The 26,369-nt window shown below is 32.7% G+C and overlaps 1 protein-coding gene across 1 annotated transcript; it reads left to right on the top strand.

The window, feature by feature from the left end:
• Positions 1 to 679: 679 nt before the first annotated feature.
• Positions 680 to 1,536, top strand: LOC141702932 (uncharacterized). Its single transcript, XM_074506511.1, has 3 exons — positions 680 to 761; positions 881 to 1,083; positions 1,135 to 1,536. Exons 1-3 carry the CDS (start codon positions 680 to 682, stop codon positions 1,534 to 1,536), a joined length of 687 nt encoding a protein of 228 aa, XP_074362612.1.
• Positions 1,537 to 26,369: the final 24,833 nt, after the last annotated feature.

Genomic DNA, 26,369 nt, shown 5'->3' with positions numbered 1-26,369 from the left:
ATTGTAACTATTATTGAATTAGTTTGCAAATTGATTATTCAGTTTCTATCTTCTAAAATTGATCCTCCGTGAAATTGTATTGTAATAGTTGTTGATATAAAATCAATGACATCTCAATTTCCCATCACGTTCTCTTTTGTGCCTCGTACATGCTCACAACTTAGCTCAACAAGTTTATCCTGATCTTGTCCTTTATAATTGGGGTTCTATCCATGCTAAGAGCATATGTACTCATTAAGGGCATCAATTCATCAATTGAATCCATGGAGTTAATTACTATTCATGCTAAATCCATTTTTTTCCATAGTTTTTATACACCCATATACTCCATCAATTCATCAATTACTATCCATCAAATAAATAATATTATATATTATAAATTTAATTCCATCTCTATTACTTAATGTCCCCAAAAATAATATTCAATAATAGATTGCTAGATAATTTTAGATTTTTGATAAGATTGTGGATAAATTTAAATTTTTGATAAGATTTTCGTTGAATCACATTATGACACTTGTCTTGATCTAAATTTATAGATTGAAAATTGTCTTTAAATAATATAATGATCTTGATATATCTCAAAATCACTCAAATCTTTGCAATAATGAATTCATCAAAAAGATTTTTATGTATAAGACAACAACACAGTCAAGAAGAGTCTGAAATTATGAATACCATGGTGACTGAAGCGGCAATGATGATGAAGTTCTTCGATACTCCAGATGAACCACAAGGACGGGGCTCACGTCTTGGAAAATGTTCTAATCATCCTAGAGAAAGGGTTTCTAATCGTCCTAGGAGTTGAAAAATTGTCCAAACGGGTGGGGAGGGGTTTATAGTGGTCGTAAAGGATGCCCTACTACTATTTTGGAGGCAGTCGCTTCTTACGACACTCGGGTTTGGAACACTTTTTTCGGTGTTCCTGGAGCTCAAAATGATATTAACGTTCTGGGCCAGTCTCCTGTGTTTGATAAAGTCATCGCAGGAAATATCCCAACATTGATATTTCACGTCAATGGAAAAAGATACAATAATGCTTATTACCTTGCTGATGGAATTTATCCTAGGTATTCAACATTTGTAAAAACCATATCAAATCCTGCCACTCAATCATAAAAATTGTTCGCTAAGAAACATGAGGCCTATCGCAAAGATGTAGAGAGGTGTTTTGGTATATTACAATCTCGATGGGCTATTCTTCGTCATGGTGCTCGGATGCATAAGCGTTCCACACTTAAAAGCATCACGATGACTTGCATCATCTTGCATAACATGATAGGCGAGGATGAATTTGTTGAAGAAGAATTTGTAGAGCCAGTAGAAGAAGATTTAAGAAATCCATTAGCATCACAGGTTTATGATGGGCCACTAGATAGTAATGGAGTTCGAATTCCTTTTGCACTAGTAGAAAGAAATGGAAGAAATCAACAAGCATTTTGGGATCGTATTGAGAACTTGGAATCAGCTTATATTCATACAATGCTTCAAAATGATTTGGTGGAGCACAACTGGGCAATGGAAGCCAATCATTAATTGTCAAATTATTATCTCTTGATATGTATGACTTGACAATTTAAATAAATTTATTTTATTGAATTCAAAAGCAGTTAACATAATTAAATTTAAAAACTGAGTACATAATTTATTAAAAACATAATAACTAAATTTAATCATAAAGATCATCGTCAAAGTGAGGAACATAAGCACCATCACTATTAGAAGATTATAAAACTGGAGATGACGTAGATTAATTTAAATGATAGCCTAAGAATTAACAAATGCTTATTTCTAATTTTCTAAGATTATGCCTAATAGTGATGCATATTTTACATAACAACGAACGAGGCATGTGCATTTAGTATTGACGATGCTCTAATGAATGGGTCATAGGAAAATGGTCAGTATATGAAATCGCGCTTACAAATTAAGCCTAAGCCCAATTAATTTATCCCCAAAGTACATATAAATGTGGGGTATAATATTATTTATTATTAGCTTTACAACCAGTGTGATTTGTTATTAACTTTACAAACTGTATGATATACCAGTCTTCATTAACATTTATATATATTTTTAATTTACATTATTTACAGTTTTTAATTAAATATAATATACGTAATAACATATTAAAATTAATTAACTTAGAATTATAACCTTATTATGATAATTTTAATCAAATAATTAAATATTATAAAGTAGTATTTTTATAACTATAAATAAAAATTATAAATATTGGTTGTTGGCGGGAGAATTTAGATAATATGTAAATAATAATATATATTTGTTGTTGGAAAGATTCGAAAATGAGAACTTGGGTAGTGCATTCTTTTAATATTTCAGTTTAACGACATTGATAACTTGATTATAAATATCTGACTCTCGTGATCAATATGATAATCAAACCAAACCAAAATGAGGGTAAAAAAATTATATCACATTCCGGCTATTATAATTTTGTATAGATTTCTTAAATAATAAAAAAAGAATAGACTGTTAATTCTTTTGATTTTTTTATGTTGTAAAGGAAATAAAAGTAAATTAAGCAAAAATACTAGTACTTTCGTCGAAGAAGGTGAAGACTCATCTTCTTATATACGAATAGAAAATTTAGACATTATTATTTTTGAATGATAATTTGAATAAAGGTTAATTGTATTTAAAAATATTAAGTGAGTTCAATATTAATAATGTATTATAAATTTATAAAAAGTCAAAATTAAAAAGAGCCCTTAAAAAATCTATAAATATGCTTACCTAAAAATAAAGATATAATTTGTACGTACAAATGATGTCATTTTTTTTGTAAGCCCAATTCATTTATCTCGAAAGCCCTAAATTCAAAGCAATTGTAGATGTTGTGGAATGAAAACTACAGTGTGTTAATAATTAATGCTAGAGTTTGTGAGTTTCGAGTTTTAATGGTTGCTCTCGTGTTCGGGACTATCGGTCCTTACAAGATGTCTACGTATCATTGTGTAGTAGAAAATCAAGCCAAAAACGTAATTCTAGGTTAAGGTGTAGAGCCATTTATATGGAGGTGAGTCTAGGGTTAGACTTGTGTTGCGAGACTTGGTGGACAAGTATCTAACTTAAATGGTGATTAAGAGTCCTATAAGGGAAGGAACTCCAGAACCTTCTGTGTACCACTTTGAGTCTGTTTAGGACACATGTATTTGCTCTTCCAGTTGTATTGGGCGTAGTTCATGAACAGTATATGTTCGTGGACCTCGACGACTTCTGCTGGTGGGTCTTGGCTACAAGGGCCGTCTTGAGTCTGCTACGAGTTTAGACCAGACATGTCCAATTTGGACTTCAGACAAAAATCCCAAGTGTAATTAATGTGACATTTAATGTGTCTTTATGATCTATTTTTTATCCATATCAGCAGAAATATTGGGCTTGTAGCCGATCCATTCGAAATCATATTCCTAATCGAGTTATCCAACCCACCTCAATTACCCATAATCCAAAATGGCTTGACAATATTTGTCCCTCTGTCCCATTTATTTATCGTTTTCATCTTCTATTCAATCATATTAACCAAATTAATAGTTATCAAAAAATTGTTCTACTTTTCAAAAATATTAACATAATAAACAATTAAATTATCAAATTACTTGAAAGTCAACAATTTTTTTAGGAGAGACAAAGTAGGAAATGTGGCAATGAATGAGTCAGAGGCAGTAAAATCTTAGAGAATGTGAAATCTCAAATTAGTTTGATAAAATTTATTATAAAATAACTTATAACATAAAGCTATCAATGAAATAATACATTGTATATTCAATTTAAATTTTGGACAATGAATAATAATGTGAATTTTAAGTAATTTGTTGATTTTGGAGAATGAATAATAATATAAATATAAATTCATTATTGTTAATTTTAATTTTACACAAACAGCATAGAGTCTCCTCTTTAGTGGTATTTATTAAAATGTATTTATACAAAAAAGTTGTGCATGAACAATTTAGACGGGTGTATTCAATCAAGATTTTTAAATATTTTCAAAATTTATGGGTATTCAATTTATATTTTGAAAAATCATTCAAAATCAGGAGGTATTCAATTTGGATTGTAAAAAATTCATTAAAATCTGAGTGTTTTTAATCCAGATTTAAAAAAAAATTAAAATATTAAGGTATTCAATTTGGATTTTAAAAATTCCAGATGTCATTCAAAACTCCATGGATTTTATTTTATTTAAAAAAATAAGTGGATTTTGTTGGATTTTATAGTACAACTTTAATCTTTTGAAATATCTCCAAAATACATGAGATTTTGAAGGATTTCTAAACAAAATCACAAATAAACATTAGAATGTTATACATGTTTAGTAACCTGGCCATCTAAAATTTTAAGATATTATCTCTACTGAATCTTATAATATTATTATAACACCCTCCCTCTTAAAAGCAAGAATTTGAACCCGAGTTCGACCGGGATCTGATATATTGTCAAGTAATCTGCTCATCCGAAAGTTTAAGGTGTTAAAGTAAGGTATCAACTAAATCTCATAATATTTTTCTAAGAAAGCACTAAAATTACTGATATGGTACGCAAAATAATGAAGGAAATAGTTTAAGAAAAAAAATTACTTTAGAGACCATAATGTTTAGATATGTTCTCGATTTCGCAAAAAGAAAAATTTAAATATTTAGTCGTGCTAATATCTATCTCATTGATATCTATTCGATTTTAAGTAAATGAATGTTGTATTTTTGTTTAATGTTTCGATTTGAAATTTAGAAATTCATCTATTATCGTATATTGGTATAAATATTTCACGAGTCAAATATTAGCGATTGTTCGACCTTTTTAGTAAATATGATAAGAATTTATAATTCAAATTCAGATTCCTAAGAAAGAAAAATAAAACATTTTTAGAGTTGTATGGCATCTTTGTTTTCTTGAGAGAGCACATCAAATTTAATTATAAAAAGGGCTTCAACCCATAACTCTAAGCATATTTCACTCCGTATTTTATATCATTGCTTACCATTGGAAAGATGAATCCTGAGTACTCTTCAAATTCATTGAATTACTCTTTTACTGCTCTTCCTATCCCAAATTCGACGGGTTACTCTTATCCTACTTTACCCAACAGTGAAGAACACAACCTTCAGCCATTCCAAAACACTATAATATCCGATGTTGATGTTGGTAATGGTATAGGTAATGTTAGTCATCTTGGAGATGGTAACGGTATGAGTTTTGAAGGCTAGTCTGGTGGAATGGCTCAGACTGATGGAAGCAATATTGAACAGACTGGTGGAAGTAGTGCTAGTCAAATTTCTGGGTCTAGGCCACGAGGATGTCCTCGTGGTTCAAAGAACAAGGCGAAAGAAAATGCCCTTGAAATGACTTCGAATGTTATGGTAGAATTATTTTATGAATTATCACAAACACTATTTTATGTATTATGCACTAAATCGGGGATATTCACATAAACAGGCTCCCTACTATCAAGGTAGTGACAGTGTTATGTACATATTACCCTCCGAGACGTCGCTGTAGACCGGTTTAATTAGATACGTGTGATTTGGTTTACCATACTGTCATTAAAAAGAAAAATTAAACATTAAGATATGATCCTTTTTAGTTTTTAGAGCATCTCGGGCCGTGGACAGCTATCTAGCTGGGCCACACAAAATTGTCTATCTTCTACTTTTATGGCCGAAGCAGATTGAAAAGAAAAGATTCAGGAACATCCCCGGATTCATTTAAAAGAAAAGTACCAGTACTATCAACTTATTTTGTTTCCTTTTTTTTGAAACTTATTTTGTTTCTTTATTTATACTTGTTAATATACATTCATCATTGAAAAAAATTATGTTGAAATAAATTATTTATAATATGTTCTAAATTATTTAAAAATAGAATTATAAATCATAAAATTTTTAAGAAAAGTCATTTCAAGTCAAATTTTAAGTGCATTTTTTAATTTCATTGTATTTCAATAATACTTTTTTTTGTTTTAATATTTTAATTATTTTAATATATAGTACCTACTAGTTCGGCAAGATAGCATGATAAATATTTATTATGTTGAAGGCGGATATGTAAACAATTTAAATAAAAGTTGTACAATAAAACCTAAAAGTGTCCATATGCAATAAAATGTGGGTGCTCTGAGCGGACGTGAAAAAAAAGTCTATTGAGCGAGTAGAAATGGATCAGTTGAGATCAATTCGGAAGTGATTTAAAATACAAGTTAAGTTCAGTTAGGCCCGTAAACAAATTAATTAAATTTTGTACATAAAATACTAGTTTATAGTATGTGTCTTAACCGTGCTGAGTGTTTTAGAAATCATGAATTAATATTTTTTTGTCAAAAAACTAATATTTTAAACTATGAGAAATAATTCGATACTAAAACAAATAATTTTTTGTATATTACATTTAAATATCTCATTTATTAACCTTAAATTATTATGATTGTTATTTAGTGTATTAAATTTACAACTAACAAAAGATCGATTGTTATTTTTGATATCAAATTAACAACTAATAAAATATCTTGTATTCAACTTCTAAGTTCTAATAATATGATATATATTTGAAAATTTATCTAAAAAATTATATAGAAAAAGAATTTTATCAAAAAGCTCAAATTTTTATCCTGGCTAAACCGAGCTTTTTTTAATCTGGTCTCATTTCAATTATTTTATCATGACCGAATGCCTAGATGTGGAAGGTGGTTATCAAAATTAGTTTAGAATTAGAATTGTAACTATTATTGAATCAGTTTGCAAATTGATTATTCAGTTTCTATCTTCTAACATTGATTCTCGGTGAAATTGTATCGTAATAGTTGTTGATATAAAATCAATGACATCTCAATTTCCCATCACGTTCTCTTTTGTGCCTGGTACATGCTCACTACTTAGGTCAACAAGTTTATCCTGATCTTGTCCTTTTAAATTGGGGTTCTATCCATGTTAAGAGCATATGCACTAAATAAGGGCATCAATTCATCAATTGAATCCATGAAGTTAGTTACTATTCATGCTAAATCCACTTTTTTCAATAGTTTTTTACACCCATATACTCCATCAATTCATCAATTACTATTCATCAAATAAATAATATTATATATTATAAATTTAATTTCATCTCTATTATTTAATGGCCCCAAAAATAATATTCAATAATTGATTGCTAGATAATTTTGGATTTTTGATAAGATTGTGGATAAATTTAAATTTTTGATAAGATTTTCGTTGAACCACATTATGACACTTGTCATGATCTAAATTTATAGATTGAAAATTGTCTATAAATAATATCATGATCTTGATATCTCTCAAAACCACACAAATCTTTGCAATAATGAATTCATCAAAAAGATTTTTAAGTATAAGACAACAAAACAGTCAAGAAGAGTCTGAAATTATGAATACCATGGTGACTGAAGCGGTAATGATGATGAAGTTCTTTGATACTCCAGATGAACCACAAGGACGGGGCTCACGTCTTGGAAAATGTTCTAATCATCCTAGAGAAAGGGTTTCTAATCGTCCTAGGAGTTTAAAAATTGTCCAAACGGGTGGGGAGGGGTTTATAGTGGTCGTAAAGGATGCCCTACTACTATTTTGGAGGCAGTCGCTTCTTACGACACTTGGGTTTGGAACACTTTTTTCGGTGATCCTGGAGCTCAAAATGATATTAACGTTCTGGGCCAGTCTCCTGTGTTTAATAAAGTCATCGCAGGAAATAGCCCAACATTGATATTTCACGTCAATGGCAAAAGATACAACAATGCTTATTACCTTGCTGATGGAATTTATCCTAGGTATTCAACATTTGTAAAAACCATATCAAATCGTGCCACTCAATCACAAAAATTGCTCTCCAAGAAACAGGAGGCCTATCGCAAAGATGTAGAGAGGTGTTTTGGTATATTAAAATCTCGATGGGATATTCTTCGTCATGGTGCTCGGATGCATAAGCGTTCCACCCTTAAAAGCATCACGATGACTTGCATCATCTTGCATAACATGATAGTCGAGGATGAATTTGTGGAAGAAGAATTTGTAGAGCTAGTAGAAGAAGATCTAAGAAATCCATTAGCATCACAGGTTTATGATGGGCCAGTAGATAGTAATGGAGTTCGAATTCCTTTTGCACTAGTACAAAGAAATGGAAGAAATCAACAAGCATTTTAGGATCGTATTGAGAACTTGGAATCAGCTTATTTCATACGATACTTCAAAATAATTTGGTGGAGCACAACTGGGCAATGGAAGCCAATCATTAATTGTCAAATTATTATCTCTTGAAATGTATGACTTGATAATTTAAATAAATTTATTTTATTGAATTCAAAAGCAGTTAACATAATTAAATTTAAAAACTGAGTACATAATTTATTAAAAACATAATAACTAAATTTAATCATAAAGAGCATCGTCAAAGTGAGGAACATAAGCACCATCACTAGTAGAAGATTATAAAACTGGAGATGACGTATATTAATTTAAATGATAGCGTAAGAATTAACAAATGCTTATTTTTAATTGTCTAAAATTATGCCTAATAGTGATGCATAATTTACATAACAACGAACGCAGCATGTGCTTTTACTATTGACGATGCTCTAATGAATGGGTCATAGGAAAATGGTTAGTATATGAAATCGAGCTTACAAATTAGGCCTAGGCCCAATTAATTTATCCCCAAAGCACATATAAACGTGGGGTATAATATTATTTATTATTAGCTTTACAACCAGTGTGATTTGTTATTAACTTTACAATCTGTATGATATACCAGTCTTCATTAACATTTATATATATTTTTAATTTACATTATTTACAGTTTTTAATAAAATATAATATACGTAATAACATATTAAAATTAATTAACTTAGAATTATAACCTTATTATGATAATTTTAATCAAATAATCAAATATTATAAAGTAATATATGTTAATTTGTACATTTATAAATATTGTAAAATTAGAATTTAAGAGTTTATTTGTATTTTTATAACTATAAATAAAAATTATAAATGTTGGTTGTTGGCGGGAGAATTTAGATAATATGTAAATAATAATATATATTTGTTATTGGAAAGATTCGAAAATGAGAACTTGGGTAGTGCATTCTTTTAATATTTCAATTTAACGACATTGATAACTTGATTATAAATATCTGACTCTCGTGATCAATATGATAATCAAACCAAACCAAAATGAGGGTACAAAATTACATCACATTCCGGCTATTATAATTTTATATAGATTTCTTAAATAATAAAAAAGAATAGATTGTTAATTCTTTTGATTTTTTTATGTTGTTAAGGAAATAAAAGTAAATTAAGCAAAAATACTAGTACTTTCGTCGAAGAAGATGAAGACTCATCTTCTTATATACGAATAGAAAATTTAGACATTATTATTTTTGAATGATAATTTGAATAACAGTTAATTGTATTTAAAAATATTAAGTGAGTTCAATATAAATAATGTATTATAAATTTATAAAATGTCAAAATTAAAAAAGAGCCCTTAAAAAATCTATAAATATGCTTAGCCAAATGTAAAGATATAATATGTACGTACAAATGAAGTCATTTTTTTGTAAGCCCAATTCATTTATCTCGAAAGCCCTAAATTCAAAGCAATAGTAGATGTTGTGGAATGAAAACTATAGTGTGTTAATAATTAATGCTAGAGTTTGTGAGTTTCGAGTTTTAATGGTTGCTCTCGTGTTCGGGACTTGGTGGACAAGTATCCAACTTAAATGGTAATTAAGAGTCCTATAAGGGAAGGAACTCTAGAACCTTCTGTGTACCACTTTGAGTCTGTTTAGGACACATGTATTTGCTCTTCCAGTTGTATTGGGCGTAGTCCATGAACAGTTTATGTTCGTGGACCTCGACGACTTCTGCTGGTGGGTCTTGGCTACATGGGCCGTCTTGAGTCTGCTACGAGTTTGGACCACACATGTCCATACTGGACTTCAAACAAAAATCCTAAGTGTAATTAATGTGATATTAAATGTGTCTTTATGATGTATTTTTTATCCATATCAGCAGAAATATTGGGCTTGTAGCCGATCCATTCGAAATCAGATTCCTAATCCAGTTATCTAACCCACCTCATTTACCCATAATCCAAAATGGTTTGATAATATTAGTCCCCCTGTCCCATTTATATTATCGTTTTCATCTTCTATTCAATCATATTAACCAAATTAATAGTTATCAAAAAATTGTTCTACTTTTCAAAAATATTAACATAATTAACAATTAAATTATCAAATTACTTGAAAGTCAACAATTTTTTTAGGAGAGACAAAGTAGGAAATGTGGCAATGAATGAGTCAGAGGGAGTAAAATCTTAGAGAATGTAAAATCTCAAATTAGTTTGATAAAATATATTATAAAATAACTTATAACATAAAGCTGTCAATGAAATAATACATTGTATATTCAATTTAAATTTTGGACAATGAATAATAATGTGAATTTTAAGTAATTTGTTGATTTTGGAGAAAGAATAATAATATAAATATAAATTCATTATTGTTAATTTTAATTTTACACAGACATCATAGAGTCTCGTCTTTAGTGGTATTTATTAACTGATCTAGCTCATCCAGTGAATCAATTGTTCTCTGCTCAGTTGTTGAGGCAACTGAGATATGAGATCTGGGTTCATCATTGGATGTTTGGCCTTCATTTACTATTAAAGCACTTGAACCATCTACAACATGTCCTTGGCCAGATCTCAATGATTGCCTTTGAATCATCTCCAGTTAATAGGTTTTGAGAATTCCATATAGAACTTCCAGAGTTATCCTGCTCAAGTCTCTCCCTTCCCTCATTGCTGAGATTTTCTATTCTAAATGATCAGGAAGAGTAAGCAAGAACTTTAGATTCACCTCTTCAGCTTCATAGTACTTGTCATGAAGCTACAAATCATTTATCAGCTTATTAAATCTTTCAAACACTTCAGTAATGCTTTCCTTGGGCTTAGACATAAAACCCTCATACTGAAAAATCAGTATTCTTCTTTGATTAAATCTAACTTTCTCAGTTCCTTCATAGAGTATTTCAATCTTCTCCCATATTTGCTTAGCAGTGTCACAGTTGACAATGTTGTTGTACATCACATTGTCAAGTGACTTAATTAATATCAATTGTAAGCTGCTGTCCAGGGAGACTTTCTTCTTTTCAGAGTCAGAATACCCAGCTGGATCTTTAGGAGCATAATGAGCTGGTATGACCATGTCTCAATCTGTAGATTCCTCAATTCTTACCATAGGAATGAATGGTCCATTCTTTAGAATCTGAACATAGAGTGAATTGGCCATCTTAATAAACAACATCATTTTTTTCCTAAGAGTGTAGTTAGCTTTGTCAAAGGTAGGGATTTTGATACTACTGATTTTCTATGTATTCATTCTTCCAAGATCTTGAATCTATTTTCTTTCAGATTTTGCTCTGATACCACTTGTTAGGTAATGAATCACACACAAAGGGGGGGTGAATGTGTTTTTTTAATTTTAGGCTTTTCTTGAAAGATAATGGTTAAACAAAGTAAATTAAATCTTGTATAGAAAAATGTTCATGCAGAAATCAAACTTGCACAAAATAAAGAACACAGATCTTCAAAACTCACTTAACTTTTATATTAAAAATTAAGATGCTTTGCTACAAAATTTCTAAGCTCTTCGAAGTTAAAGAGCTCAGCTTCTTCTCGAGGGTGTTACAAGAATTTTGATCTAAATTTTTACTTCTAACGAGAAGACTAGTGTTAACTTTATAGCTCAGTTAATTGCTGGTTTACACAGTAGATAATAAACATGCTATTAGCTTTTATAAACTATCACTTGTCATTTCTATTTATAGAAAAACAAATCTTCCATTTCTGGTTTAGCATATCTTCAGTATCCCATGTTTACATTAATCTTCCTCTGTTAGTTAATCTTTTCCATTGATCTTGCACACACTTCAAGCTGCTTTTTGTAGACTTGTCAATCCAGTTGTTGGATTGTTTGTTGATTGTTTATCTTGGATATTAAACTGATCTGCAATTCTGTACTTTGAGACTGTACTTCGAGATCTCCAGTTTGATTCATTTGAACACTTGATATCTCGATAAGTACAAAGGCTTATCGAGATCTCTAGTTCTCCATAATGAGTTTGGCTTGTAGAGGCTAGTCTTCATAACTTCACTTGACTTGTAGATATCTCTGAGTTCTTGAATGGATATAGACTTTTCGATAACTCTGAGTTCTATAGTGAAAGAATGACTTGTCGATATCTTTTTGAGTTCTCGAGTAGCTTTCCTGACTAGCCTACTCCAGGTGGATATTGCTTATCCATTGAGTAGATATTGCTCATCCGTCGAGTATATGTATAGCTTATCCGTCGAGTAGATATTGCTCATCCGTCGAGTAAATGTTATTCATCCATCGAGTGGATATATAGCACAGCCGTCGAGTAGATATTGCTTATCCGTCGGTACTCTCTGGAGTTTGAATGACTTCTCGATAAGTCATTCTAAAGTTCTCGAATGACTTCTCTAAAACATTAAATCTGTGACTTATAGAGATCTTGACTTAGAACATTTTTCTCCAAACAGATTTATTCAACTCCAATCTTCTTAAAAATTCTTCTGAGGCATGATCGTCTAGATCTTCTTCCAGATAGAATCCTTAGGCTTGATACTGTTTTAGGAAAAAGACTCCAGTCTGCTCCTTTGCACTTTTACAGACTTTAAGTGTTATAAGTACATAATACAGATTTAGATAATAATACAACTAACTTAGGGTTGGCCCCAAGCTTAACTGATTACTGAAAATAACTATTCATTAATCTTCCACTCTGATCATAGATACTAATGACATTGTTAGCTCCAGTAATCTTTGACATCATCTATTATATATTACACTTTGTACAATGCATCTAGGTGCTCATCTTCCTCTTCTTATGATAAGAAAAACCAACAGAAAAGAACATATTATAGCAATCAAAGAAAAACATATTTCTAACGCTAACTTAATATTAGAAATGTAAAAGGCGAAATACATATTAATATGTAATTTGCTGAACCAGACTCATTCTCTTTATAATGAAGGTCTCATTTAACAAAAAATATCAATCATCACACTTCACGAAATAACATTTCTCTCCGTCATTTTATCAAACAGTTCCTTAGCACTCACAATATCTCCATATTTTATACTCGGTATTCATAAACCATATTTAGTTTACGATCCGAAAACAGGAACAATACACATAAGCTGTATAAAAACAATGTTTGTATATAATACCTGTTCCGAAACACCAAGTCCAGTTCCTTCTTTACACCCATGCTTTTTCAATAATTGCAGAAAAAAACAAATTCAGAAATATAAACAAACAAATCAACACCACAATCACAATCAGATAAAAATATTAAATAAATAAATACATAAATAGATAAAAATAATATAGTACCTGAAAACCAATATTAGAGGAGGCGATAGGTGTAGCTACAGAAGAACCCGAATCCACATTAAACCCTAACCCGAATCCATTATTTGACATCATCCTCGAATCCCAATCCGATTGACGATCCGAACCCGTGTTTTCTGTACCCTAATTTATAAAATCTAACCGTAACAATAATTCACCACGAAACACAACAAATTGGGGTTGGAAAACTGGATAGAAGTCCAATTGGAGAGAGGGTGAGATGAATATGTTGAAAGGGTTGAGATGAATATAATTAGGGTTTCTTCTTCAACTCTACTTTTTCGCCGCTCTATATCAGATGAGGTGAGAAAGATATTTCCCTCTTTTTTTGTTGTGTGAAATTTCTAATTCGCGCTTTGTTAATTTTTAACCTCCTCCCGATTTATTTATTTCTGTAGCCAGCCTAACCCAATTGTATCTTTAGCCGATAATCCAGCCCAAACCAGTTCAACCTGTCAGTTAATTTACCTTTCTTATTTTAAAAATATTATAATATTTTAAATTTTATATATTTTAATTATTAAAATGACTTATCTAATTTAATTTATTTAGAAAAATTTAAAACTATTACAAGATGCCATTTTTTATAAATAATTAATTTAGTAATTTCAATTAAAATTAATTAAGTAAAATTTAATAATTTAATATTAAAATGAAATGTATTATTATTTATAAACCTGTTATTGGATATAATCTTACTTTCCAAAGGCAAATCCATGAATTATTTATCCAAATCAAATATTTATAAAAATAATTTTTTTCAGTTTAAATTTAAATTTTCTTTTATTCTTAGTCTAGAGTAACACAGTATATCATGTTACCTCTACTTAACACTTCACTGGCCTATGACAACACAGTATTATAGCTTTAGTAACCCGCATAGTGTAGGTGTTGTGATAGGGTGAAAATTATACATCTATGGTAACATAATCTAAGGTAACCCCCCCTTTAAATGTTCAGTTAGGCCATCTGTGGCGTAGTGCGGTGAATGTAAAGTGTTTGTTGTATGTATGTGTGTGTATTTGTGAATTAGGGGAAAATACAGAGGGTAAGTGTAGTAGATTGGAGAGAATTTAGGAAATGAAAATCTCCCGCCTATGTTGAATTGTAGAGAGAGAGATGAGAGAGATGGAAGAGAAAGAAGAGAATGAGAGGGAGAGAGAGAGACGGGAGTATGAGCGAGAGAGAGAGAGGAGTGTGAAAGGGGATAGAATATTAGAATTTAGTCCTGAAGGGGGGAAATTGGGGGGTTTTTTGTTTTTGTTATGGGGAACATTTTGGAAACAGAAGGGGAATTTATCAGCGTGTTTTTTATTTTATTTTTAAATTAATCATTAACAACGGTTGTAATTTTAAACCGATGTCTAAGAAAACTCGACATCGGGTATGTTAAAAACTGATGTCTAATTCATGTTTCTTATATTTTCAAAATAACTATCAACATCGGTTATTTTATTGATCGATGTCTAATAAACGCAGTAACATCGCTTTAGAAATAACCGATGTTTAAAATACCTTTGACATCGGTTGTCTGAGCAACCGATGTCTAAGGACCGATGTTTATTGACAGAATTCTAGTAGTGTGAAAATGGTATAATAAGTAAAATTAGCATCATTTTCTCGAGTTTTATTAAGGGTAGAAAATAAACAAATGGAAGTGAAAATCATAGATAGTCCTGATTACAGGCTTAACAAGCTTTCAATACTAATGAACACCTCATTCCCTATATATAAAAGATATTATTATGCTGTTTATCTGTATGATTTTTTTTACTGCACTAAGAGTATTATGCTGTCTATATGTATGATTTTTTTACTGCACTAAAAGTTGACAAATCAACCTAGCTAAGAGTTGGCAATTCAACCCATAAAATAACAGAACGTGTATTACATCTCATAGAGATGAAAGAAAATTAGAGCACATGCACTATATGCATTGATTCATCAATTCAACAGGTATTTCAATTATTTAATGAGAAAAATTGATTCAGCGATGTAAAACTGAGGCCATTAATTTTTTACTGTTGAATTGATTCAACAAACTGTTCGGTGAAAGTCGCTGGACAAACCAACGGGCATCAATCCCATGGGCCCCTTTTTTTACTTTTTCTTTTGGCGGATGCTTTTCTTTTTTTCTTGCAACGACTCTACTTACCACAAAGCAGTATCCTTATAAATGATCATTTTTTTGTTTATAAATGTAATTTTTTGTATCAAGCTTTCTTATAAAAATTATAACACCCACATTTATATCTTCTAAATATATTATGGGTAGTAATTGGTTCCCTTTCGAAGAATTACAATTATGTGTTTCATGGGCTCGCCAATACGTTGATCCGATCACCGGTAAATATTCAAAAAAGAATAATTTATGGGGACGAATTCATGAGGATTATGCAAGAAATTGGTGTGGTACTCCCGAGAATCCTCATGCCGAACCTCGATCAAAAATTGCTCTTAACTCACACTGGACACCGTTGAAGAAAGCACTAAAAAAATGTCAATGTGCAAAGAACCAAGCTAGTAAATATAGTGCAAGCGGAACAAATTTGGTATATGAGGTAAAAAAATTATATATATTTTTTAAATATGCTTTTATTATTCGTGTGATAACTTTATATCCAAAATCTATTTATTTTTTCTTCAAATAACTCAGACTAGAGGACTATATTTCAAGAAAATGAATAAGCCATTCGAAAAATAGGAATGCTATGAAGCAGTTGCAGTACATCCTCAATTTGTAGACGTTCCCATAATTTCTCCTCCATTACAACGAAACTTTCCGACACAAATGGAATCACTAATCAATTTGAATAGTGATGAGTCTAATCGAGAAAGAAAAGAGATTGTCTATGACTATTTTCAATAATATGCAATGTAACCAAAAATAACTAGTGGAGGCCAACATCAAAAGAGAAGAAGAAACCCTTCAAATGTCGAGGGAGATCTTAGAACTTGAGAAATGAAAGGAAGCAAGGCAGGCAAGACTTGATAAACTAGAGGAACGTAAAGAAACCAGATTGGCAATTATAAGGCTATTGAAGAATTAAGGGAGCAAGCAAAGATCATGATGATGGATACTAGTCAAATGGCTCACATTTCAAAAATGTGATGTAAAAGAAAGAAGGCCGAGATCATGGAACAAGTAAATGAGACTACTAGTGATGGTGCTTATGTTCCTCACTTTGACGATGATCTTTATGGTTTAATTTAGTTAATATATTTTCAATAAATCATGTACTCAGTTTTTAATTTAATTATGTTAACTGCTTTGAATTTAATAAAATAAATTTATTTAAATTGTCAAGTCATACATTTCAAGAGATAATAATTTGACAATTATTGATTGGCTTCCATTGCCCAGTTGTACTTCACCAAATCACTTTGAAGCATTGTATGGATATGAGCTGATTCCAAGTTCTCAATACGAACCCAAAATGCTTGTTGATTTCTTCAGTTTCTTTATACTGGTGCAAAAGGAATTCAAACTCCATTACTATCTACTGGCCCATCATAAACCCGTGATGCTAATGGATTCCTTAAATCTTCTTCTACCGGCTCTACAAATTCTTTTTCCATAAATTCATTACCGACTATCATATTATGCAAGATGATGCAAGTCCTCGTGATGCTACTAAGTATGGAACACTTATGCATCCGAGCATCCTGATGAAAAATAGCCCATCGAGATTGTAATATACCAAAACACTTCTCTATATCTTTGCGATAGGCCTCCTATTTCTCAGCGAACAATTTTTGTGATTGAGTTCCAGGATTTGATATGGTTTTTAAAAATGTTGAATACCTAGGATAAATTCCATCAGCAAGGTAATAAGCATTGTTGTATCTTTTGCCATTGATGTGAAATATCACTGTTGGGCTATTTCCTGCGATGACTTTATCAAACACAGGAGACTGACCCAGAATGTTAATATGATTTTGAGCTCCAGGCATACCGAAAAAAGCGTTCCAAACCAAAGTGTCGTAAGAAGCGACTGCCTCCAAAATAGTAGTAGGGCTTCCTTTACGACCCCTATAAGCCCCTCCCCCACCCGCTTGGATAATTTTTCCACTCCTAAGATGATTAGAAAGCCGTTCTCTATGATGATTAGAAGATTTTCCAGGACGTGAGCCCCATCCTTATGGTTCATCAGGAGTATTGATGAACTTTATTATCATTGCCGCTTTAGTCACCATGGTATTCATAATTTCAGACTCTTCTTGACTGTGTTGTTGTCTTATACTTAAAAATATTTTTGATAAATTCATTATTGCAAAGATTTGAGTGATTTTGAGATATATCAAGATCATAATATTATTTATACACAAATTTTAATCTATAAATTTAGATCAAGACACGTGTCATAATATGATTCAAAGAAAATCTTATCAAAACTTTAAATTTATCCACAATCTTATCAAAATCTAAAATTATCTAGCAATCTATTATTGAATATCATTTTTGGGGCCAATAAATAATAGAGATGGAATTAAATTTATAAAATATAATATTATTCATTTGATGAATAGTAATTGATGAATTGATGCAGTATATGGGTGCATAAAAACTATCGAAAAAAGTGGATTTAGCATGAATAGTAACTAACTCCATGGATTCAATTGATGAATTGATGCCCTTAATGAGTGCATATGCTCTTAGCATGGATAGAAACCCAATTTAAAAGGACAAGATCAGGATAAACTTGTTGAGCTAAGTAGTGAGCATGTACGAGGCACGAAAGAGAACGTGATGGGAAATTGAGATGTCATTGATTTTATATCAACAACTATTACAATACAATTTCATGGAGGATCAACGTTAGAAGATAGAAACTGAATAATCAATTTGCAAACTGATTCAATAATAGTTACAATTCTAATTCTAAACTAATTTTGATAACGACCTTCCACATCTAGGCATTCGTTCATGATAAAATAATTGAAATGAGACTAGATTAAAAAAAGCTCGATTTAGCCGGGATAAAAATTTGAGCTTTTTGATAAAAAAATTTCTATATAATTTTTTAGATAAATTTTCAAATATATATCATATTATTAGAACTTAGAAGTTGAATACAAGATATTTTATTAGTTTTTAATTTGATACCCTAAATAACAATCGATTTTTTGTTAGTTGTCAATTTAATACACTAAATAACAATCGTAATAATTTAAGGTTAATAAATGAGATATTTAAATGTAATATACAAAAAATTATTTGTTTTAGTATCGAATTATTTCTCATAGTTTAATATATTAGTTTTTTGACAAAAAATATTAATTTATGATTTCTAAAACACTCAGCACAGTTAAGACACATACTATAAACTAGTATTTTATCTACAAAATTTAATTAATTTGTTTACAGGCCTAAGTGAACTTAACTTGTATTTTAAATCACGTTCGAATTGATGTGAACTGATTTCTACTGGCTCAATAGACTTTTTTTTCACCTCCGCTCAGAGCACCCACATTTTGTTGCATATGGAGACTTTTAGGTTTTATTGTACAACTTTTATTTAAATTGTTTATATATCTTGCCGAACTAGTAGGTACTATATATTAAAATAATTAAAATATTAAAACAAAAAATGTATTATTGAAATTAAAAAATGCACTTAAAATTTGACTTGAAATGACTTTTCTTAAAATTTTTATGATTTATAATTCTCCTTTTTAAATAATTTAGAACAAATTATAAATGATTTATTTCAGCATAATTTTTTTCAATGATGAATGTATATTAACAAGTACAAATAAAGAAACAAAATAAGTTCTGAAAAAAAGAAAATAAAATATGTTGATAGTGTTGGTACTTTTCTTTTAAATAAATTGGGGGATGTTCCTCTATCTTTTCTTTTCTTTTATGAATGTTACGGGTGGTTCTGGAATGATTTCACAAGCGGCCATAAGCCACATATCGTCTGAACAACCATCAGTATTTTCTGAGAATCTTGGCTTGCTTTCTTTTACAGGAACGGTTGGCAAGATATCTCCTTCAGAACCATCTGGTTCTTGCTTTTTTAGCGCTTCATTTGCTAGGATGAATGGTGTCGTCATTGGTGGAATTCTTTGGAGGCTTATTATCTTGGGACCTATATCTGTGACTGCTCTTATTTCCAAGAGCCCGGATGTCTTTGATGCCGGTTATCTGACCTCAGCTTGACATAATCTTAAAGATTGAAGGTTTAGATAGTATTATTCTCTATCTGTTATTATTTTTCAATGACATTTTATGTAATGATTATGTAGTGTTCTAGCTGTTTTTAGTTAGAGATTTACTACATTCTAGTCATTTACATTCTCGGTAATTTTCATATTTATTATTGGAAAACTTTTTTAGGAGTTTTACAACTCTGCATCTTATTTCATTCAGTTTTATTTGGTATTATTCCTTATGTGCATGTCTTTTACATCTCTGAATTCTATTTATTTCGGGTTGAGATAGTTTTGCTTGCGGTGCACGTCTTTACCAACTCTAAATTTTATTTGATTCGGTTTGAGATTTGTTTTTCATATAATGCATGTTTTTTGGTGAAGTCGCGATCTTTTAAAATTTGTTGATTTACAACATATAATCCCTTTTTAGGTATCAAGATCCCATTTATTTTAGTACATTAAAATGCTTGCATGAGATATCTCTACATGTTTGGTAATTTCGTGGTCTTGATTTGTTATGGGTCGTGCTGAAAGGCCAGTTGTCCCAACACTCACGTCATCAATTACATGGCGTATCTTTCTTTTTTTGAAATAATTTACTTGGCGTATCTAGTTGTTTGTACAATTAACCAAAAAATATCTATTATTTAAGATAAATTAAAAAAAATAATTTTTTTAAAAAACTCTTATAATAATAAGGATGATTGTGAAAATTAAAAAATTTTAAAAAAATACATAAACAACAATTTCCAATTGGACAGGCAAGACATAATGAATAGGGGAATATCATTTCATGCAATCATTATTGTTAATAAATCAATACATATTTGCAAATATTTGTTCAATATTTTAAATTATAATTGACGAATATTGATTTGAGTAAGGAGTATACCGTCAATGACAAATGCAAATATAGATCAACACCGTGAACTTAGTATTTGTCTATCCGGTTTAAATTCGTACAACATCCATAACATCCATCTTGCAAGATCATGTTTTCTTGTTTAACATCAAGGACCCAATGAGCATTGATAATGACATCAAGATAATCGTATGACAATTTTTCGATTTAGAGCCAGATAACTAGAAACTGGAGACCGAAAGTAACCACCTTTCCTGAATTATTTTTGTATTGGAGACCGTGACCGAGACAGACAATTGCTTGTCCAATTTCCCGGAACCAAAATCCTACGAATTAGAAATAAAGGATTAGAGTGAAGTTATTTTTTTAGAGATAATAAGCGAGACCCAAGAACTGTCATTGGTAGTGAAAAGAAATTTGAAGTCATCAGATTCAACGTATAACTTGCTGGCAATTGTTGTGCACAACTGTTGTTCCAAATAAAAAAGATTTCATGTAAGTCTCATGTGAATAAAATTATGAGTTAAGATACTATCTCGTTTACTTTACAAATTCTATGATCAAATCTATGTTAGTTAAGTTTTATATATCTTTATATATCATTATATATGATCAAATGCATTCAATTAAAGGTAAGTACCGTGTGAATAAAATCACGGGCTAATGTTGTTGAAGTTAATCTCAAAGTTTATTTAAATTTAAATGTTGATTTATTTGTATGTGTTTTATTTAGTTTTCAGCACGTTGTTAGGAAGGAGAATAAGTCAAGTATGTGTTGCATGAGTTTAGGAGCACTCCTGATCGTGTGCAAAAGTATAGCTGTTAGTTTTACAGTTTCCTATTAGGAGTATGCTTCTTAAAATAGTTGTATCTCTCATTCAGAAATAAGCAAGCCAATACAAACGTTTTCTGGCAACCTTCTTGTCTATTCAATATTCTGCAATATATTGTTTAGGTTAAGAAGTGGTATCAGAGCAAAGGAAGTCTTGGCTGATGTACAAACACTGAGATGGATGCGAAAGACGCAAACAAACTCAAGATAGGAGGCTCATATGGCTTAAGCTACCCAATGCGGTCGAGGAGCAATTATACAGCGTGGGCACTTAAGATGAAGGTCGTAATGCAAGCCCAGGGATTGTGGTATGCAATTGAGCCAAGTGATCCTAAAGTTGCTGTGGAGGAGAAGATTGACAAGGTGGCACTAGCAATGATCTACCAGGGCATTCCTAAAGACGAGCTACTTTCAATCGCCAATAAGAAGACATCAAAGGAGTCATGGGACATGATTAAGATGCTTTGCCAAGGGGCTGACAAAGCTAAGAAAGCTCGAGTTCAGACATTGAAATCTGAATTTTAAATGTTAAGCATGAATGACAACGAACAGGTTGAGGACTTTTACCTGAGAATGAATGGGTTAGTCACAAATATTCAGGCACTAGGAGAAGTGATGGAGGAATCGTACATAGTCAAGAAATTACTCCGTGCTGTCCCTACAAAATTCATGTAGATAACCTCCACCTTGGAGCAATTTGGCGATATGGAGACTATGACAGTGGAGGAGGCTGTAGGGTCACTCAAAGCACATGAAGAACGGATTAAGGGAAAGACAGATGTCAAGGAACAATAGCTCATGCTAACGAAAGAAGAATGGATGAGATGTGAAGGAGGTGAGAAGAAATTATTACTCACACGAGAAGAATGGATGAAACGGAACAGTGGTGGAGAGAGGACTGTGAAGCCACGAGGATGTGGAAAATTCGGCAAAAGCACCATTAAGTGCTATAACTGCAATGTCTATGGCCATTTTGCCTCAGAGTGCAGAAAACCACGGAGGACCAGAGGAACCCAGGAGCTGGAGGCGAACATGGCTGCTGTAGACGACCACGAACCTGCCCTGCTCTTGGCCAAACATGAAAAATCAGGTCTGTTGCTGAATGAGGACAAGGTTTACTCTAATCAGCTACCTAGAAACGGAGAAGGAGCACGTGAATCAAATGTCTAGTACCTTGATAACGGCGCGAGTAATTATATGACGGGTGCAAAAAACAAATTCATTGAGCTGGATGACAGTATCTCTGGCCAAGTTCGGTTTGGAGATGGTTCAGTGGTGGAAATAAAGGGAAAGGGAACAGTTTAGATGCTATACAAAAATGGTGAAGAGAAAAAATTAAACGAGGTATACTATATCCCATGTTTACAAAGTAATATCATATCGTTGGGGAAATTGTCTGAAACAGGAAATAGAGTGGAGCTAAAGGGGGAGTTCTTGAGGGTGTTCGATGATAAAGACCATTTGATGATGAAAGTAAAGAGATCTCCAAATCATCTCTACAAAATCATCATTGACACGAACAAACATGAATATATGATGATAAAGGAAGAAGAGATGTCAAAGCTTTGGCATGCCCGTCTTGGGCACGTCAACTACCAGGCTATGTCCCTCATGTCAAAGTTTCAGATGGTTGAAGGAATGCCAAGAACTCTAAACCTGACTCAGGTCTGTGATGGGTGTCTCATGGGAAAGCAGACCAGAAAATCCTTTCCTCACAAAGCTAAGTTCAGTGCTAGAAAGGCACTTGAACTCATTCATGGTGATCTGTGCGGTCCGATCTCTCCCACCACCAACTCCGGGTACAAATATTTCTTTCTTTTAGTGGATGACTACAGCAGGTATATGTGGGTTTATTTTCCTCGAAGTAAGGATGAAGCACTTCAAGCATTCAAGAAATTTAGAGTAATGGTTGAGAATGAACCCGGGAAAAGAATCAAAATGTTTCGAACCGACAGAGGTGGTGAATTCAATTCCAATGAATTCAAGGAGTACTGTGAGGGAGCTGGGATTCAGAGGAACTACACGACTCCCTACACACCCCAACAAAACGGGGTTGTAGAGTGTCGTCACAGAACTGTTGTGGAGATGACTAGAAGCAGCCTAAAGGAGATGAAGCTACCACCAAAGCTATGGGCTGAAGGAGTCAGAAATGCCATATATATTCTTAACAGACTTCCAACACGAACTTTGACGAATCAAACTCCATATGAAGCATGGGAAAGTAAGAAACCAGAGGTGAGTCATATACGTGTATTTGGATGCTTGGCACATGTCAAAACGCCAAGTGTTCATAACACCAAACTTGACGATCGAAGTAAAAGAATGGTGAATCTGGGGCGTGAACTAGGAACGAAAGGATACATACTATACGACCCAGTGGAGAACAAAATTCAGGTTAGTCGGGATGTAATTTTCGAGGAAACCAAACAGTGGCCTTGGGGCTCACTGTTAGAAGGAGAAGATGTGCAAGAGACATTCATAACACCAAACTTGATGATTGAAGTAAAAGAATGGTGAATCTGGGGCGTGAACCAGGAATGAAAGGATACAGACTATACGACCCAGTGGAGAACAAAATTCAGGTTAGTCGGGATGTAATTTTTGAGGAAACCAAACAGTGGCCTTGGGACTCACTGTTAGAAGGAGAAGATGTGCAAGAGACATTCTCAGTACCGGAATTATTTGACACAAACGAAAAAGCACACTCAGACATTCACAAACCTGTAAACTCTGATGACTACGACTACAGTCCACAATCTGAAATTCATGGTGAAAGCAGTGGTGAGAGCAGTGGCCAAGGGAGAACAGGTATATCACCTCAGACGTCAGATTTGCAGACACAAGCAGAAACTCCCAGTTCTGCAGAGCAATCCTCTACAAACATTGATAACCGGGACAATTATGATGACAGCACTACTCCAAAGAAGTTCAGGTCAATCAGGAATATATATCAGACATTGGACGAAGAGGAGTTGCATCTTATGGGCATTGATGAGCCCGTCAACTACGCACAAGCTGTAAAAGATGTAAAATAGAGAGATGCAATGAAGTAGGAGATGAATTCCATCGAAGCACACGAGACATGGAGGCTCATGGAATTACCACCCGACCAGAAAATCATAGGCTTGAAGTGGATTTACAAGCTGAAAAAGGATGCAAATGGGAAAGTCGTGAAACACAAAGCTCGACTTATCGCGAAGGGTTACGTGCAAGAGCATGGAATTGATTTTAACGAAGTCTATGCACCTGTTACTCGTATAGAAACAGTGAGACTATTGTTAGCCTTGGCAGCCAAAGAACAATGGGAAGTTCACCATCTAGACGTCAAAACGGCCTTTTTAAATGGAGACATAATGGAGGATGTGTATATTGCTCAGCCAGAGGGATTTGTGAAAAGGGGACAGGAGCACCTGGTGTATAAATTGGCAAAGGCCCTGTACGGGCTTCGTCAAGCACCACGTGCTTGGTACGCAAAGCTGAATGCCTGCCTGTTGGAGCTGGCCTTTATTCGTTGCCCTTACGAGCACGCCGTGTATACACGTAAGGAGTGAGCTATATACACGTAAGGAGTGAGCTAATAAACTGGTAGTCGCAATATACGTGGATGACCTGTTAATCACGGGTACCTCCATAGATGTCATAGAGGAGTTCAAGTGACAGATGAAAGCAAGGTTTGAGATGAGTGACTTGGGCAAGCTGAGTTATTATTTGGGAATTGAGGTCGTACAAGGAAAATGATTTATCGAGTTAAAGCAAGGAGGATATGCACGGAAAATTCTTGAAAAATCTGGGATGGCAAATTGTAATCCAACAAAGTACCCGATGGACCCAAAGGAACAACTCAATCGTGATGAATTTGGACAGCTGGTAAATGCTACTGATTATAAAAGTATGGTGGGTGGGCTTCGCTGTCTGGTTCATACACGACCAGACATAGCATATTCAGTGGGTATAGTAAGTCGTTTTATGGAAAAGCCCACAAAGAAACACCTGGACGCTGTCAAGAGGATTCTCAGGTACATAAAGGGAACAATGCAGTACGGCCTGGTGTATTCTAAAGACAGTGGCAACAACATTCTCACGGGGTTCTCAGACAGCGATTTGGGAGGTCAAATGGATGACAGACGAAGCACAGGAGGTATGATCTTTTACCTAAATGAAAGTGCTATTATTTGGGTATCATAAAGCAGAAGTGTGTTGCACTTTCTTCGTGTGAGGCCGAATTTATGGCCGCCATAGCAGCTGCATGCCAAGGTATATAGCTGAGAAACATTCTGAGTCGAATCACCTCTGAAGCAATTGGCCCCGTGACTCTGTGTATAGACAATCGAAGTGCTATAGACCTGCCAAAAAATCCGATGTTTCATGGGAGGAGCAAGCATATTGATATATGCTTTCATTTTATAAGGGAATGTGTGGAAAGAGGAGAAGTAATTCTAAAGCATGTGTGCAACAATGAACAAAGAGCTGATGTCCTGACAAAAGCCATGGTGACTAACAGGTTTGAGAAAATGAGACAGCTACTAGGCGTCAAGAATCTGGGAAGACAACTTTGAGATTAAGGGGGAGAATGTTGAAGTTAATCTCAAAGTTTATTTAAATTTAAATGTTGATTTATTTGTATTTGTTTTATTTAGTTTTTAGCACGTTGTTAGGAAGGAGAATAAGTAAAGTAGTTGTTGCATGAGTTTAGGAGCACTCCTGATCGTGTACAAAAGTATAGCTGTTAGTTTTGCAGTTTCCTAGTAGGAGCATGCTTCTTAAAATAGTTGTATCTCTCATTCAGAAATAAACAAGCCAATACAAACGTTTTCTGGCAACCTTCTTGTCTATTCAATATTCTGCAATACATTGTTTAGGTTAAGAAATGTATCGTCTCGAAACTATCACACACACTATTTTATGTATTATGCACTAAATCGGGGATATTCACATAAACAGCTCCCTACTATCAAGGTAGTGACAGTGTTGTGTACATATTAACCTCCTAGACGTCGCTGTAGACCGATTTAATTAGATACGTGTGATTTGGTTTACCATA

This window comes from Apium graveolens, unplaced genomic scaffold, assembly GCF_009905375.1.
Source record: "Apium graveolens cultivar Ventura unplaced genomic scaffold, ASM990537v1 ctg5931, whole genome shotgun sequence".
Classification (NCBI taxonomy): Eukaryota; Viridiplantae; Streptophyta; class Magnoliopsida; order Apiales; family Apiaceae; genus Apium; species Apium graveolens.
Note: the sequence above shows the minus strand (reverse complement) of the source record. Positions and strands in the feature narration are given on the sequence as shown.